Below are 17195 nucleotides of genomic sequence, written 5' to 3'. Positions count from 1 at the left end.
GCCAACCAGCTGGCCGATGTATGGTAGCTTTTGTTTCTGACTATATCACCTTTTTTTCAACATAAGGGACTTAGATACCTCCATTCCACTATTCCTTCAACCATGCAGGTTAAGGATAATGGAAGCTCAAGACATTTTTTCAGGCTATTGCAGTATCATTGGAAACCTACCTTAAAATGAGCTCAGGTACTTCCCCAAGTGCCCAGTTTTAAACCAAAGGAGAAATTTCATCATATCTGGTCCATAAAAATATCATACTCTTTAAGATATCTTTGATATAATAACCCATTTTCTTTATCTTTCATTTTTCAATTAATTCACAATAAAAGAGAACAATAAAAGTGTTGTTTCATATCTTTACTCTTTCAGTAATGTGCAACATGAACATAATAGTGTTAAGAAGTCAGAAATAACTTAACACGGTAGCTATATAAGATGTTTATATTTGCAAAATTTCAACAATTATCTTCCCTATGTTCCCCCAAATTCGCGTATTTGTTAATCAAATTAATTAAGAAGCTTTTCAAAATAAAAGCAATGTTTTAAATAAATATATTTTCATAATCATAGAACATTTAGTTCTGTTGGAGGTAACAAACATATTACACTCAAGCACTTCATGAAGAAATTAGGGTAAAAATGATCTGGATGCAATTATAAATGTACCCTAATGAGTCATTTGCTTCTTTTGTGTGTATGTTTTTCTTCACGTGTTAAAGTCATATCACAGATGCTTTGTAATCAGTTAGTTCTTAAACCATCATGAAGATGTTATCCGACCCACAGAACTTCTATCAGCTCAATGTGCTATGGTATTATTTGAACAATATTTTAAATTTAGTACTCTAAATTAAATTTGAGCAAAGCCAAAACCTCCGAGCTGCCATGTCTGTTAAAGAAAACGAATGCTAGACTCCCAGTTTGGAAGAATGAGATCTTCCCACAAATCTCAACCCTGAAATTTCATAACTGAGTCTTATTGTCACACCAAAACCCTAATTACAACAGAGTTCTCAGCCTTTCAGAGTACCACAGTGGTGGGTAAATAAATTCACTTATGATCAGCTTTTCCTTTGAAATCATATCTGTTTAGTAAACAACTACAGAAAACTTTCTAAAAATTGATTTTATTTAATAAATACTTTAAAGAGTTCACTAACTGAAGAAATAAATGACTTTGCTGATCTTTTCAGAAATTCTGATCATTTGTTTATCTTTCATTCACTTTTGTTTCTACTGTGATTTTTAGGACTTTTCCTAATCTACATTTAATCTATCAAAGCATCTATGCATTGGTAAATTTGGCTTCCTTCAATAAGAAGCTATGTTAAGATCTCTAAATTAAATGACAAATGTAGAGAAGTAAAATTAAACACAGCAACAGGTTATAGTAAGTGCTCTTTAGGATTTCAGATTAACAAATTTGTCCCCAAATGATAAGTAATAACTTACTAATGAATAATGCAACACAGAATAGATTTTAACAGTCTCTCTCTCTCTCTTTCTCTCTCTCTCTCTCTTTCTCTCTCTCTCTGTCTCTCCCTCTCTCTCTCTCTCACACACACACATACACATACACACACTTCCACCCACATCCATACATGGGTGTGTACACACACCTCAGAATTTAAAACTGTTACTAAAGATTTTAACTTAGATAAATTAACTACGATAAAATACTGACACTGTGAAAATATCTGTTTATGTCCAACACCCCACAGAGGGCATCTTTTTGTGAACTTTTAAAAAGCTTAAAGAAAGAAAACAAGAAAGAAAAACCAGAGTCCACGACAGGAAGGACGGGTGACCTGCCCGGGGTCACAGCTTCCCGTTCTCCTCTCCACTTTCCTTCTCCTCTATGGCTTCCAGACTGCGCTTGCTCTTGGCCTCGGAACCGCTGCTGGGGGCTTTACTAAGTCCACAAGACAAGCACGCCAGCTGGATCTGCTTCATGTTTTCTATAGCTTCGTTCTTGGCATTCTTCAACAGATCTCCTTGGCCCTACAAACAGGCAGAAATATACACCAAAGAAGAGAGTTATGGGCCAGACATATCCTGAGAGACATCACTCCACAGCTTTAGTGCTGTTACTCAGTGAGGAAACAGACCCAGACTCGAAAGCTCGCTTTTCCAAGGTTGAGCCCAAGGTTCTTTCCTAGCATTATTGACGGTCTTTGCTCTTTAAGCCGAAGACCTCAAACTTCTTGATCGGCTCTCTGGTTACCAGCAACCCCCTGAGATTCCTGTAGTAGGGAACCGCCTCAGGGGGACGCTGCTCCGAATGTACCAAGCACAGTCAGCCCTTCCATCACTGTGGTCTGAGACTTCACACACTACTGCAGCCCTGTCCCACCCAGGTCCAGCATTCCTAGGCTTGAGAGAAAACAAGCAAAGAAGCTCTTCCTTAAAGAACTGAAAATTACATCAGCCCCTCAGTGTCCAAGAGCTTACAAAGCAAAACATCTCCTTTAAAGTAAATCACATGCCTTATGAGCTCGTTTTTTACCTATTGGGTTATCCTTGCAATCTGCCTTTTGATAAATTATTAATTGCCGACATTCCTTCTGTCTTTCCCATCATCCTGAGGACAATGTTCCCATCTGCCTGATGGAGAAAGAGAGGCTCCAGAGGCTCAGCATGTCAATCAAAACAAAAAGCAAACAAGGGTCACAGGAAATCACCAGCTGTCAGTTACATTAGGGCCCAAGAAAGAGCTTTTCCCATTATTTTTATTTCTTATTTTAGTTGATCGTTATAATGATCGAGCGTATGTGCTGACGCTGGCCCGGGGGCATGAAGGACTAAGTGTGGGGAAGCCAGAACATGTTTTGCTAGTGCAGACAAAAGAGGGAGCAGTTCCTTCCCTCCCTCCTCTCCATTCTCACGGCAGTGCCTGACCGAACGACCCCGAAACTGTGAAGGATGGTAGGGGAGGACATGGAGGTTCAGTGTAACCTCCTTTGCTGGAAAGTTCTTCCACACAGTGGAGACTCGGAGAAAGGCTAAGTCATGGAATGGGGTTTTAGAAGTAAACTTGGAAATCTTGTAGTCTAGCCTTCTCACGAGGAGGAAAGAAGCTGAGCCCGATGACGTTAAATGACTGACCCAAGGTCATAGCTGGTTAATGACTGAGCTGGGACGAAAGTCCAGGTCCTCTCCCTCTTGGTTCAGCAGCCTATTCCACATACTATGTTTATAATTTAGACTAAGACTAAAGACTAGAGAAGAAACAATCTGTCAGCTAGAGACAGATTTTCTAAGGGAAAAATATTCACTACACCAGCAGAATTTTGGGAACTAGTTTTAACAGTGTAGACATGCGTTCCCTCTGGACGTTGAAAAATGAAGTCACATCCACTTTGAAAACTGCAGTTCTTAAGTAATGATAATAACAGTACAACATAGAAAGTGCTCACTCTGTGCAGGTACTCTTCTTGGCACTTTACATATGTTCAGTCATTCAGTTGTCACCACATCCCTATGAGATAGGCACTTTCTTATTCTCAGTATACAGATGAAAAGCACTGAGGCCCAGAGCAGTCCCCTTGCCAGAGTCACAGTGCTGCTAAGTGGGAGAGCTGGGGCTTAAATGAAGTCCAGTGCCGGCTCCGGAGCCCATAGTCTTAACCACTCCACGATATGGTGTCTCTTCAAGGCAAATCGTGCACTCTCTACAGAGCACAGGAAAGCCTCCTGCTCCTGTTACCCAAGAAAACCACACAGATAAAAGGAAAACCAGTGCCCGGTGGCACATCTGACAGGACTTAGAGATGGCATCTGGAGACTCAGGAAGATCAGGGATGCCAAGAACCCACGGGCGGGGACAAAAGTCAGAAGATCTTAGTTCAGTTTTTAGCTCCAAAAATTTTTCCCTGGACCATTTTCTCTTCTGAAAAAACGAAAATATTCTTCTGCCTCCCTAAGGATTAAAGATAATATGTTGAAAAGTTGTTTGTGATTTAAATAATCATAAGTAAACTATAGTATAAAATGATATGAAAAACAGTTAACAAATTCTACTCCTATAAAAAAACAAGATATAGCAAATATCTTGGCATTGTGCATATTTTAATATAAATTTTACTAACTTGTTTAAAATGGATCTACAAGAGTCTGATTCACAGAGACATGTACAGTATATTGCTACTGGTTTTACAAATGGAAAGATTCCTTTAAAAACCAAACTGTATTAATAAAGAGATTATACCCACACTCATTTTCAGAGTATTACTTTTAAGTGCTCCCTTTTCTTTTAGTTTTGAAATTTTCATCAAGCATTTTAAAAAGCATAACAAATGCAAAGTTGGCATCTTCGTTAATTGCAAAAAAACAGTGAAACATGAAAAATATCAAGCTAGGTGCTGCTGATGCATAATGCTCACACATCCCTTCTCCTGCAGCACGCTAGAAAACATGTCTCCTCAATCAGCCAGAAGGTCATCTGATCAGTTTGGAGAGGTGGCATCCAGGCCTAAATGCCAGACTGTGCCAGTTCTGGTAAATATAAGTCAGTCTCTCTAGAAAACAATAGCCAATTGGAGAAAACAGTTTGTGCCACTGCACAAAAACACAACACGCCATCTCCTGATAACCAGGAGGCAACAAGTTTTGGCTGAGCAATACAGGCAGAAAAGAACAGACAGAGAATTTAAACTGCTAACTAAGAGAAGGAGAAAAAATGAAAGACTAAGTTATGAAGCATTTAGTAATGCTATGTAAACATTCTATTTATGGAAACATTTATGTAAAAATTTTGCTTTCTATTTTTTTAAGAAGGAGGAATAAAGGTCATCTTTCTGTTCTGTCGTTAAGGAATCAACTCCTTGAGTCCTCCCAATTAGGGTACCAGAACCAGAAAAGACGCATTTTAGGCAAAATTGTAAAGGGTGAAGTTTATTAACAACCCCCATCCTGGATGGCATTCCTTTTTCATGCTGACTTTTTCCCATTTATGTGCAGCAATTTGCCCTGACCAACTCGCATCCATCTCTCTTCTCTGTCACTGTCCCTCTCAAACTCCTCCTCACTAGCCAGTTTATACCACATCTCCTCCAAAAAGACTCCTCCGTCCTGTGCATCATTTCCCACAAGATGTACTAGGTATTCAGCTCAGCTAAGCCATTTAAAGGTATTGGTGTGTAATATGCATTTAAGGATTATTGTTAACAGGGCGTTTCTAGAGAATATGCTAGAAAATTCTCCTCAAACAGAGGTCTTGGTAGAGAAAGAGAAAGGAGAAAAGCCCAGGAGAATTCATTTTACTTGGTGGTATATAAATTGAAATGTTTCTTGGATACTAAAATAAACCTGGGATTGTTATGGTCTGGAAAGTAAAATTAATGTATGATTTGATCATTGAACATCCAACTTGAAAGAAAAGTCAAGCTGCTGCCAACATTTCGATATAGCAGCGATCTCATGGGAATTTGTAGTTTCACGCTCCAGGAAAAAAAATGAGAAGGACTGCTTTAATCCAAAGAAAAGGAAGAAGAAGAGAGGGTATCTCAGGTACACTGATGCTGATGGTATGAGGACTAGCAAAAGTCTCAAGAGCAACGGCCACCAATTCAGCCTCCACAGTTACTTGGCTTCCGAATGCAAGAGTCCATAGAAATCCCAACACAGTTAAAGAGTAACATTTGGAATCATGGAAAACCACAGGGAGATCACTACAGAGATTTTGAATCTGAAAATTAGTGACGATTAATACAATTTTTTTAAAAAGAGACATTACACATTCATAGCCAAATCCTTTCAACTGCATTAAATGGCATTTAAAATATATTATGTAGAAATCAAGAAAGATCTGATGCAGTATAGACTGTACATGGGGCTGCTGTACAATACCATCACAATTTTTATACTACTACTAAGTTTATTATTGACAATAAAATACTATCACAACACAATACTATCAGAAGCTAACGCTTATTGAACAGAATATACTAAGTGTAAACCAATTTGCACATATTACCTCTCTATATCATAACCATAAAAGGGGCTGGAATGCTAAACGTAAGTTATCTGTTAGTCATATACATGTAAGTTATCTGTTAGTAATATATTTTATTATCTATCGAAAGACATTTAGGGTTCTTGTTATTCCTGTTCTAAGAAACGCAGTTCCCCCCACTGTTTGAAAATAGCGTTGGCTACAGTCCAGCAGAGCAACTTACAGAAGATATCTGGGGCTCCTTCACACCTATTTTTCCCATGAATTGTACTATCCCTTGTGATATTAGTGCGTGAAAGAGCAGAAGGACATCATAAGCTGTGTCCTTGTCACGTATGAAGGAAATGCGTGGGTTGTCTCAGAGCACACCACAAATATTTGAAGCAGTTAATTAAGACTCTGGGAATGGAGAGACACTCTCATATACACAACTACACACATAAACAAATGCAGCCCTGACTCCAGGCAGACTTATGTGGGTATTTTTCAGCACACACTCAATGTCAGACTGATTCCCTTGATATTCTTTCCATGTGAGAGTCCACACCCACAGCCAGAGTCACCCATGGGTAATTCTGTAGTAAAAGTTGGCCACAGACAGCACAGAGGAATCAGCAGCTCTTCATTTATTTCAGCTACCGTCAGGTGGACAAGACCATACTGCGATGGGCTGTGAACTACTGCCATCTCACTGGTTCACAAACCATGTTTTTTGGGAATCTCTATATTATCTAAATAGGTTAAATGTTTTGCTCCGAAGAGGGAGAAACAACTAACAGTGTCTTTCACTTGAGAAATTCAAAGAGCAGGTCAAGAATGTGTTGATGTCATGACAGATGTATTTCCTTGATGTTCTGTTTCTGGAATACTGACTCTCCAGAATGAAGGCCTAGCCATGTAGGGAATGTATCCAAGATGTTAAGAAGAGTTACAGGGCACAAAGGTGTAGTCGTTAGGAGAGTATGTAGAAAATACCTTAACTGCACAAAAATGGAAGTTTCCATTGCATTTTGTTATCAACACTCAGATTTATTATTTTTCAACACCTTGGCAACCAAATATTTCAACTGCATTCTACTCACTACTTAAAAAGTTCAATTTTTTACTCTAGGAACACACAAGAAATACAGATGAATAATTGTAGAGTAGTTCTGGTCCAAGAATATTGGCTTAATGGAGCTTTTTATGTTACTCTTCTCCTGAAACTCTGAACTCAAAACACATCAAACACTCCTTTTCAAATATTTATTACATGCAATTCAATTATTTTATTTTTATAGGAACAGAAAGGGAATTACATTGGACATGTTCACCTGAGCCATTAGGTTTTATAATTTTATATAAAGTTCAGTTTTTTAAAATTAGTTTTGTGGCTGATACATTTCAGTATTGGTCATAAACTCCAATTAATCAAATGTTTCCGAAGACTATGAAAACATAAGATAAATAAGTCTTTTTAAAACGTGTTAATATAGTTCTGAAGGAAGAATGATTTACAAGGTATAGAAGATATTTCAAAGAAGTTTTAAGAATAATTTAGTGCCAAAGAGAACACAACATTGCAAAATAAAGTAGAATGACATGTGTTTATTAAAGCACAACCACAGAAAAACCTATAAAAAATTTGAAGTCATACTCTGTTAAAATTCAACATAATGAAAATTACATTTGAAAGTTAAATTTGAAAGCATGTGTTTTAAGACCTGGCAAATAAGATCTTCTTTTTTTAAAGATTGGCACCTGAGCTAACAACTGTCGCCAATCTTTTTTTTTTCTTGTCCCTGAAGCCCCCCAGTACATAGTTGCATATTCTACTTGTGAGTACCTCTGGTTGTGCTATATGGGATGCCACCTCAGCATGGACTGATGAGTAGTGCCATGTCCGCACCTGGGATCCGAACCGGTGAAAGCCCGGGCCACTGAAGCAGAGCGTGTGAACTTAACCACTCGGTCATGGGGCCAGCCCCTAAGATCTTCTTTTTCCGCATTTCTTTCTCAAATAACATCCTGCACGGTTACAATATCTTTCTCATCAGGAAATCTTGACTAACTTGAAGGAATGAAGGACCCTATTTACTTCAAAACATTAGCTAATTGCATCTTAAGCAGAAAATCTTTGTATTAATCATGTTTTATTTAAAAAAAGATTTTAGGGGCCAGTCCAGTGGCATAGTGGTTAAATTTGCACACTCCACTTCAGCAGCCCAGGATTCACAGGTTCATATCCTAAGCATGTACCTACACACTACTCATCAAGCCATGCATTGGCAACATCCCACATACAAAATAGAGGAAGATTGGCACAGATGTTAGCTCAGCGACAATCTTCCTCAAGCATAAAGAGAAAGATTGGCAATAGATTAGCTCAGGGCTGATCTTCCTCACCAAAAAAGAAAGATTTTAATATAGAGAGATCATTTTTGTGTCTTTGTATATATAGAATACTGATATAAATGAAGTCTTTTAAAACATTATTTAAGTACTACTCACTAATAATAATATAATTAACATCACATTAATAGAATGAAAGATAAAAATCATATGATCATCTCAATAGATGCAGAAAAAATCATTTGACAAAATTCAACATCCTTTCATGATAAAACTTTCAACAAGTTGAATATAGAAGAAACGTACATCAACATAATATAGGCCATATAAGACAAGCCTACAGGTAACATCATACTCAATGGTGAAAAGTTGAAATCTTTTCCTCCAAGATCAGGAACAAGACAAGGGTGCCCACTCTCACTATTCCTATTCAACGTAGTACTGGAAGTCCTAGCCAGAGCAATTGGGCAAGAAAAAGAAATAAAATGTATCCAAATCTGAAAGGAAGAAGTAAAATTGTCTCTGACTATAGATAACCTCATCTTATATATAGAAAACCCTAAAGATTCCACTAAAAAACTGTTAGAACTAACAAATTAATTCAGTAAAGTTGCAGTACATAAAATCAACACACAAAAATCAGTTTTGTCTCTACACATTAACAACAAACTATCAGAAAAAGAAAGAAAGAAAACAATCCCATTTACAATAGCATCAAGAACAATAAAATACTTAGGAATAAATCTAACCAAGGAGGTGAAAGATTTATACACTGAAAACTACAAGATATTAATAAAAGAAATTGAAAGAGACACAAATAAATAGAAAGATACCCCATGTTCACAGATCAGAAGAATTAATATTATTAAAATGTCCATATTATCCAAAGTCATCTACAGATTCAATGTAATTCCTATCAAAATTCTGATGGCAATTTTCACAGAAAGACAAAAACAATCTTAAAATTCTTATGGAACCACAACAGACCCCAAATAGCCAAAGCAATCCCAAGAAAGAAAACAAAGCTGGAGACATCACACTTCCTGATTTCAAACTATATTAGAAAGTTACAGTAATCAAAACAGTACGGCACTGGCATAAAAACAGACACATAGACCAATGGAACAGAAATGAGAGCTCAGAAATAAACCAAAGCATATACCTCTAACTAATACTTGACAAGAGAAACAGGAATACACAATGGGGAAAAGATAGTCTTTTCAATAAATGGCTGGGAAAACTAGATATTCACATGCAAAAGAATAAAATTGCACCCACTCACAAAAATTAACTCAAAATGGATTAATAGCTTAGATGTAAGACCTGAAATCATAAAACTCTTAGCAAATAAACATGGTAAAACCTCCTTGACATTGATCTTGGCAATGAGCTTTTGGATATGACACCAAAAGCACAAGCAACAAAAGCAAAAGCAAACAAGTGGGACTACATCAAACTAAAAAGCTTTTTCACAGCAAAAGAAATAATCAACAAGATGAAAAGGCAACCTATGGAATGGGAGAAAGTGGTTAACATCTGAAACATATAAGGAACTCTCTCTATAGATATAGATATAGATATATAGACATATAAAATAACTCAAAATATATATTAAATGGCAAAAAATCAAGTAATTTGACTAAAAATAGGCAAAAGACCTAAATTGACATTTTTCCAAAGAAGACCTACAAACGGCCAACAGATACATGAAAAGGTACTCAACATCACTAATCATCAACGAAATGCAAATAAAAATCACAATGAGATATCACCTCACATCTGTTAGGATGGCTATTATCAAAAAGACAAGAAATAACAAGTGCTGGTGAGGATGTGGAGAAAAGGAAAGCCTTGCGTGCCATTGGTGAGAATGTAAATTGGTGCAGCCACTACGGAAAACAGCATAGAGTTGCTTCAAAAACTTAAAAAGAGCTACCATATGATCCAGCAATTCCACTTCTGGGTACATATCAAAATGAAATCGGGATCTCAAAGAGATATCTGCACCCCCATGTTCATTGCAGCATTATTCACAATAGCCAACACATGAAAGGATTCTGAGTGTCCATCAAATGGATGAATGGATGAAGAAGATGAGATAGATATATAGATATATATGAGATAGATATAGATATGTATCTATCTATATCTATCTGTACAGAGATATCTATATCTATATATCTCACATTTCATATATATATAATACATACACACACAACATATAACATCTTTTTATACTGTCATGCACTGCATAACGATGTTTCGGTCAACAATGGACCTCATATATGATGGTGGTCCCTATAAGATTTAGTACCACATAGCCTAGGTGTGTAGTAGGCTATGCCATCTAGGTTTATGTAAGTACACTCTATGATGTTTACGCAACAACAAAATTGGCTAATGATGTATTTCTCAGAATGTATCCTGGTCATTGTGATGCATGACTGTATATAAAACATCTTCAATTTATATGAGAAAGAAGGTAATCCTGCCATTTTCAACAACATGGATGAAATTTTGAAGGCATTATACCAAATGAAATAAGTCAGACAGAGAAAGACAAATACTGTATGATATCACTAGATGTGGAATCTAAAAAACAGAACTCATAGAAACAGAGAGAAGATTGATGGTTGCCAGGGGCAGGGTGTTGGGGGAAATGGGTGAAGGTGGTCATAGGGTACAAACGTCCAGTTACAAGATGAATAAGTTCTGGGGATCTAACGTCCAGCATGGTGACTACAGTTAACAGTACCGTATTGTATACTTAAAACTTGCTAAGAGAGTAAATTTTAAAAGTTCTCACCACAAACTAAACTATGTGAAGTGCTGGACACATTAATTAACCTTATTGTGGTAATGATCTCACACAATAGACATATATCAAATCATCACGTTGTACACCTACAACTTTCACAACGTTATATGTCAATTATATCTCAATAAAGCTGAAAACTAATACTAATATCATTATAATAAAATTAATAATAATCTAATAGCCACAGTGCTGACCACAGATACTGTTAAAGATGGATATCATCTGCATTCATCAATAAAACCTACTGCATTGAGATGCCCTTGTTGAGCAGAGCTTAGAAAGAAGTGTGGAATTTAACGTGTCCAATTCCCATTCATTGTCCCTATTGTTCGTTGTTCTAAGCCACATATGTGTGAACTGAGACACTCCCACCTCCACCCTTTGACTTAGGAACAATGGTGGTCTCCTTTAGCCATCAATAAGGACTAGGACCTTCAATTTTGCTTTATTCACCTATATACCCATCAAGCAAATATTTATTAAACATTTACTATATACCAGATTTTGTCTTTGACCTATAGTTCTGAACTCTTATCAAAACCAAGCCCCTTTCAAATAAATACTTTGTACCCTAAAGTGAAAGTCATAAATAATATAACCTAGTTATATACATTATGAAAAACTAACTAAATATAGTATCTTAGCTATACTATAAGGAGAAATAAGAGAATGGTCATTTAGAACAATATGTATTGCAATATGTAAATGCCCTTGCAGGCACAAGAAACCATAATGAAGTAGGCAGATGCTTGCACTTACTTAATATGAATTCATTTAAGTTTAAAAGAGAAATAAGATCAGATGCCATTCTACAAACACATAGAATATGGGGAAATGACAGTGTAGACATACCAGATAGACATTAGTATGAAAGCAAATAATGGCAACAGACCAGACTCATTTGCATATAATAGAAGAAGGAAGGGAATAACCTTAATTAAGGTAGGGATAACATGCCAAAGACAAGTACAGACTCTCACTACGGAGAAAAGGTCTGTCAGCCCCACAAGTGAGGAAGTAAATAACATCCATACACCCCACCAAAGGTGCCAAACCTTCAAAAGTACCTCAAACGACGTTTTTCTTGTGATTGATAATATCGGCTTCTACTTCACAGGACACTCTGGGATGCCTACCATGAATTGTCAATAATAACAAATAAAGTACCACATTAAAATCAATTATGTCACTTTCAGTGTGTTCCAATATTACTGCACAGCAATTATACAATCAAGTAGAATGCCCAGAGTGAATAAATTACTCAATAGTTTGGAAACAACATCTTTATTCATTCAGACTTCCCTCTCAGTAACTGCCTTTTCCTCATGTACTGGGCCTTTCATATGACTTCCTGTAAAAATATTAACATTATTTACTGCAGCACTGCGATTTGTATTTTAGAGGGTTTAGTTGGGCAGGACTAAGAAAGTCTTGCAGCACACACTCTTCCTCATGTTGCACCGTCCTGCACAGTGCAGGACATCCAGCATTCCTGGCCCCTCCCACCAAACGCCAGGGGAATCTTCCCTGTCACCTCCACAATTTCCAAAACACCCTCTAGGGGGCAGTACTGAGCCCATTAGGAACCATCACGTTAGACAGTGGGGATACCATGGCGAGCACAGATACCCTTCCTGCTCACATAAAACTTAAGCTGAGTTAGAAACACAGGCAAAAATCGAAAAACCACAAAAATAAAGTTACATCTCATCACAAGTTGCAGTACACGCTTAAAGGAAAGGAATGTGATGCTGAGAGAACACGTAGTCCAGGGGATGAGGCTGGGCTTTCCTGTTTAAGTGACGGTTGAGCAACGATTTGAAAGATGAAGAGGCACCTTCATTTCTTTCTTGGCATCTTACAATCAGCAATTGTATAATTACCGTACAAATACAGTATAAGAATCTTTTGAAGCTTGCCTTGACTCTTCAACCTCCCACAGTCCTACAGATACAGATATAGGTTGCATGGGAGAGTGTTCTGGAATGATGCTGCCTCCAAAGCACAGCACCAAAATTGCCTGATATCCCATTTTTTCTTATATTTTTTAACCACTTAGAATTTATTTTGTTTCCGTGAAATTTATACCTAAAAGAAACACTGAAAGTGGAAAATACTCAATAAAGTACCATTTAGTGATGGTATCATTTTGTTCTGCAAAAAGTAAGAGTTCTTAGCAATTATTTCAAATTTTTGAGACATTTGAAGAACAGCTATAATTTTTTTTTTAACTTTACAAATGAAGAAAAGGACTCAAGAAAGCTAGATAAATATATTGCCCAGGTTCACACAGGAAAGAAATATGAAGGAAATAACTAATAATGCCTGCTCCCCAGGCCAATAGATGCTTTTCTTCACTGTATTATTTTTCTTTGCATTTAGGTACATTACATAATATGTTGCACCTGCCATCAAATAGATGTTAGAAATGTAAAGAAGAAAAAATAGCTTAAGACCTGTTTGGTTTAAAAAAGAAAAAAATCCTCTGATAGAAGCCTATGAATGTCCCAAACAGAAATACTGCCTTTGTGCTGATGACACTTCAATGTTTGATTTTTGCCTTCAGTGTGGATACAGAGTTTGGAAGAACGTAATAATTTTAATCTAAGCCATATTTTCAGAAAAGTAAAATACAAAAGCAATGGTAGAAGATTCATGGTGTGAGAGGTGTGGAGAAGACGATCGGTTTTCACTTTAAAGATATCATCATAAGTCCTAACAGATCCAACAGAAAAGAAGATTACAAAAGAATCCAATTCTTTGCAGGCACCCGCTGAACATTTTAAAGGATGCTGTTAACGTGAGGACTCAGGAGTTAGCTCTCAGATCGCTGGGATACTGATTCTCCTTGCAGCACCCATGAGCCCCTGAAATCCGCCCACATAAGTCGGCTGCCCTGATGGCGGCACGCGCCAGCTGTGCCAGAGAACCAGGACTCCAGAAGGGACGCAGGAATACATCTGGTTCTCAGGACTCCACATTTCTCTCATATAATAATAATCTGGCCTAGAGGCTTTGAATTGTAACCATATTGCTATTCTATAGGTAAACTTACAGTGTGATCTCCATGGTCAGACTAGTGGGTTCAAATCCCAGCTCCACCATGTACTAGCTTTTTGACCTTGGGCAAGGGCACTTGGTGCCTCTGTTTCCTCATCTGTAAAATGGCTATGATAGTTGTACCCATCTCTAGGCTTGTGGCAAGATTAAGTGAGATCATATATGTGAATCATTTAGAACAATGCCTGGCATATGTGGCAAACTCTAATGATTGTTAGCTATTGTTATTCTATAAACAAAAAATTAGAAGGTTTCAGTAAACATGTTTCACTATCAGTAATGACAATGTTACAGACATCTACAGTAGTTTACCTCATAAAATGTGAGGAAACAAAAACCACTTTGAAACATAAAAAAGACAAGTTGGTGAAGTGAAGAGAATAAACTGTTACTGAGAATAAAATTCAGGGTTGATCACCCATTAGTCCTATGAAAGACCCCATAATGATTCAAACAGAAGGAGTAACAATGCTCTGATGTGGGAATTTCCCTTGGGGAATCTCAGAGCGTGTCGTCCTCTCCCTACCAAAAGCTTATTTTCGTATTTGTAATTGAGAGGTTACAATATTTTTCAGTGTAAAACACCGAAGCATTGCTTGCTATTGGAATAGAAAATTTTAAACAGCTGTTTCATTTAAGCCAGATGAGAAAATAAAAATGAACTGAAATCATCTGTCACCAAAAGAAATTAATGACAAACATTATCCTTTGTGACAGACTTGTTATATTTCTGAAGATACCATAAGATGGCCTCCTGCGAGGGTGCTCTGGTTACGAAGCCATCTGTCTGCTTTGGGCAAAGGACCGCGGGCCTAATCTGCTTAGAGAAAATGTCAACAGAATCGCTGCAACACCAGTGAGCTGAATATTAGAAAACCTCGAGCTAAACTTTAAAAATATGATTCAACTGCAGAAGGCTATGAATTTAGGCTTGTGTGATGAGACTGGGACCCTGAACACTCTCTCAGTCATTTTGACAAAAGAGCCCTTCAATAAAACCATACGAGGGCACTGCCTGATTCCTCTGCTCTGTGCTCCTTCCCTCCCTTTACCGTGATCATCTGCATCTATGTCAATAGATCTAATAAGAAAGGACAGAAGATTAATATCAACCTTTAGCAAGGCGACAAAGGTAATTAATTGCCTTTCAAATGAAATTTTAGTAATGGATGGTCATCAGCACAAAAAACAAGTACTGTTAAAAAGTTCCAATATCTCAAATTAACTTTCTTTGGATAATAAATGACCTTGAAATCTGAATTCATGCTACTATCCTAAGTGCCAGAAGCCAAACGCAGAAGGAGCTTTATAGAAACCTCTACTTAGCCAACTCGTGCTATTTCCATTTCAAAACGATCATCTACAGCAGCTTGAAAGATGTGGGATGCTCCAAACCCCAGAGCAGACAAAGGCTAGAGAGACAGTTACTAATAGTAGAAAGACATTTTTAAAATGCATTCTGGTATTTGTTTGGTAAGGTTTCACTTTAAGAAATTACTGATTATATTGCTTAAATGATTGACTACTTGATCCAAAAAATAAATCTGCAAAAGTGCCTGAACAAGAGGGCACAGCAATAACAACAGTCCACGACCAGAAGGAACTGATCACAAAATGCCTTCAGCTACTTCACCACCTCCACAGCGCTGAGAATTTCAGCAAGCAAGTGGCTCCTCGTGACATTTGGTCTTGTGCTGCACAACTCCAGGGGCACCATTCACAGTGCCTTCTATGTGTACGGCATTTCCTGCAGCCCAATGACAGCCATACTGCATCTGGTCTAGACATGTCCTTTTACCAAGGACATTTATTCTTTATTCTCTGTGAAACTATAATGCTTTTAAATAGGCTGAAACTGTCCCCTTTAGGAGTGCATTGTGGCGTGTGCAGGGCTAGCCCATCCAGTAGCCCTGTGGGCACCCAATTACGCTGGCATGAGTTCTGGGTTCAGTGTCAGTTGCAGTGGCCAAATAGCTATTAGCAAAACATTGTCAAAGGAGCAACTGCCCTGCGCCATCCACCCAATGGGGTATTTTTTAATTAATGGTGTAAGGCAACTATCAAATGAAATGGGCTACTTCTTGCTAATAGTTAATTAATTGAGAAGTGGCCAACTTGGCTCCCTCCACAAGGACTCTTTGGAGATTTGGCCATTACTGAAGTATTCATTGTTGAGGACCCAAATCCAGCAGGGCATTTGGTTAAACACCAGACTACTGCTCCTCCAAGGAAAGGTCAAGCCTGTTTTCCCCCATCTGAGACTCATTCAACTTTCAGATCTCAAACTCAAGCCATCTATAACACCAAACCACTAGCAACACATTTTCCTCCAACTTTTTGTGTTTATTTTAAAAGTTACACTACACCAAAGTTGAAATAATAGCATCTATATTTCCCAGTTGTTCATATGATGTTACATTGGCTTAATCAATTCATCTATTCCCACCATCTATGTATACTTCACCCTAAATACCCCAGCAAGCATATCATGAAAATAAGCACATTCTATATAACCACAGTATTATTATCACCCAATGAAATTAACATTCATTCAGCAATTTCATCTGATATGAAGTACATATTTAACTTCCCCAAATGTCCCAAAACACCTGTTAAGCTTGTTTTTTTTTTTAATAAGGAAGATTGGCCCTGAGCTAACATCTGTTGCCAATCTTCCTCTTTTTGCTTGAGGAAGATTGGTGCAGAGCTAACATCTGTGCCAATCTCCCTCTATTTTATGTGGGATGCCTCCACAGCATGGCTTGATGAGTGGCATTAGTTCAGTGCCCAAGATTCGAACCTACGAACCCCAGGCTGCTGAAGTGGAGCGCACAACTTAACCACTATGCCACCAGGCTGGCCCCCTGTTATAGCTTTTTTAAAAATCCAGAATCCAATCAAGGTTCACACACAACTAGCATCTCTGAAAATTACGATGGAGGTGGTGAAGAGAGAGTCAAAGCTCGAGCGACAGAGGAGGGCGTGGGAACTCTACAGCCCGTTCACAGCAGTAGGGCTGCTTCCTTGAAAGAC

The 17195-nt window shown here is 37.7% G+C and overlaps 1 protein-coding gene across 4 annotated transcripts in view; it reads right to left on the bottom strand.

Annotated features, from left to right (window-relative positions):
• Positions 1–342: 342 nt before the first annotated feature.
• The window catches only part of PLCL1 (phospholipase C like 1 (inactive)), a 310279-nt gene continuing 293426 nt past the window's right edge, over positions 343–17195 (bottom strand). For all 4 annotated transcript variants that reach the window (XM_070580505.1, XM_070580507.1, XM_070580508.1 and 1 more), the window contains one exon: positions 343–2001. In XM_070580505.1, the coding sequence (XP_070436606.1) occupies positions 1819–2001 (183 nt within the window). In that variant the 3' untranslated portion in view covers positions 343–1818. The remainder of the gene's footprint in view (positions 2002–17195) is intronic.

The sequence above is a fragment of the Equus przewalskii genome, chromosome 17, assembly GCF_037783145.1.
Source record: "Equus przewalskii isolate Varuska chromosome 17, EquPr2, whole genome shotgun sequence".
NCBI classification, from domain to species: Eukaryota; Metazoa; Chordata; class Mammalia; order Perissodactyla; family Equidae; genus Equus; species Equus przewalskii.
Note: the sequence above shows the minus strand (reverse complement) of the source record. Positions and strands in the feature narration are given on the sequence as shown.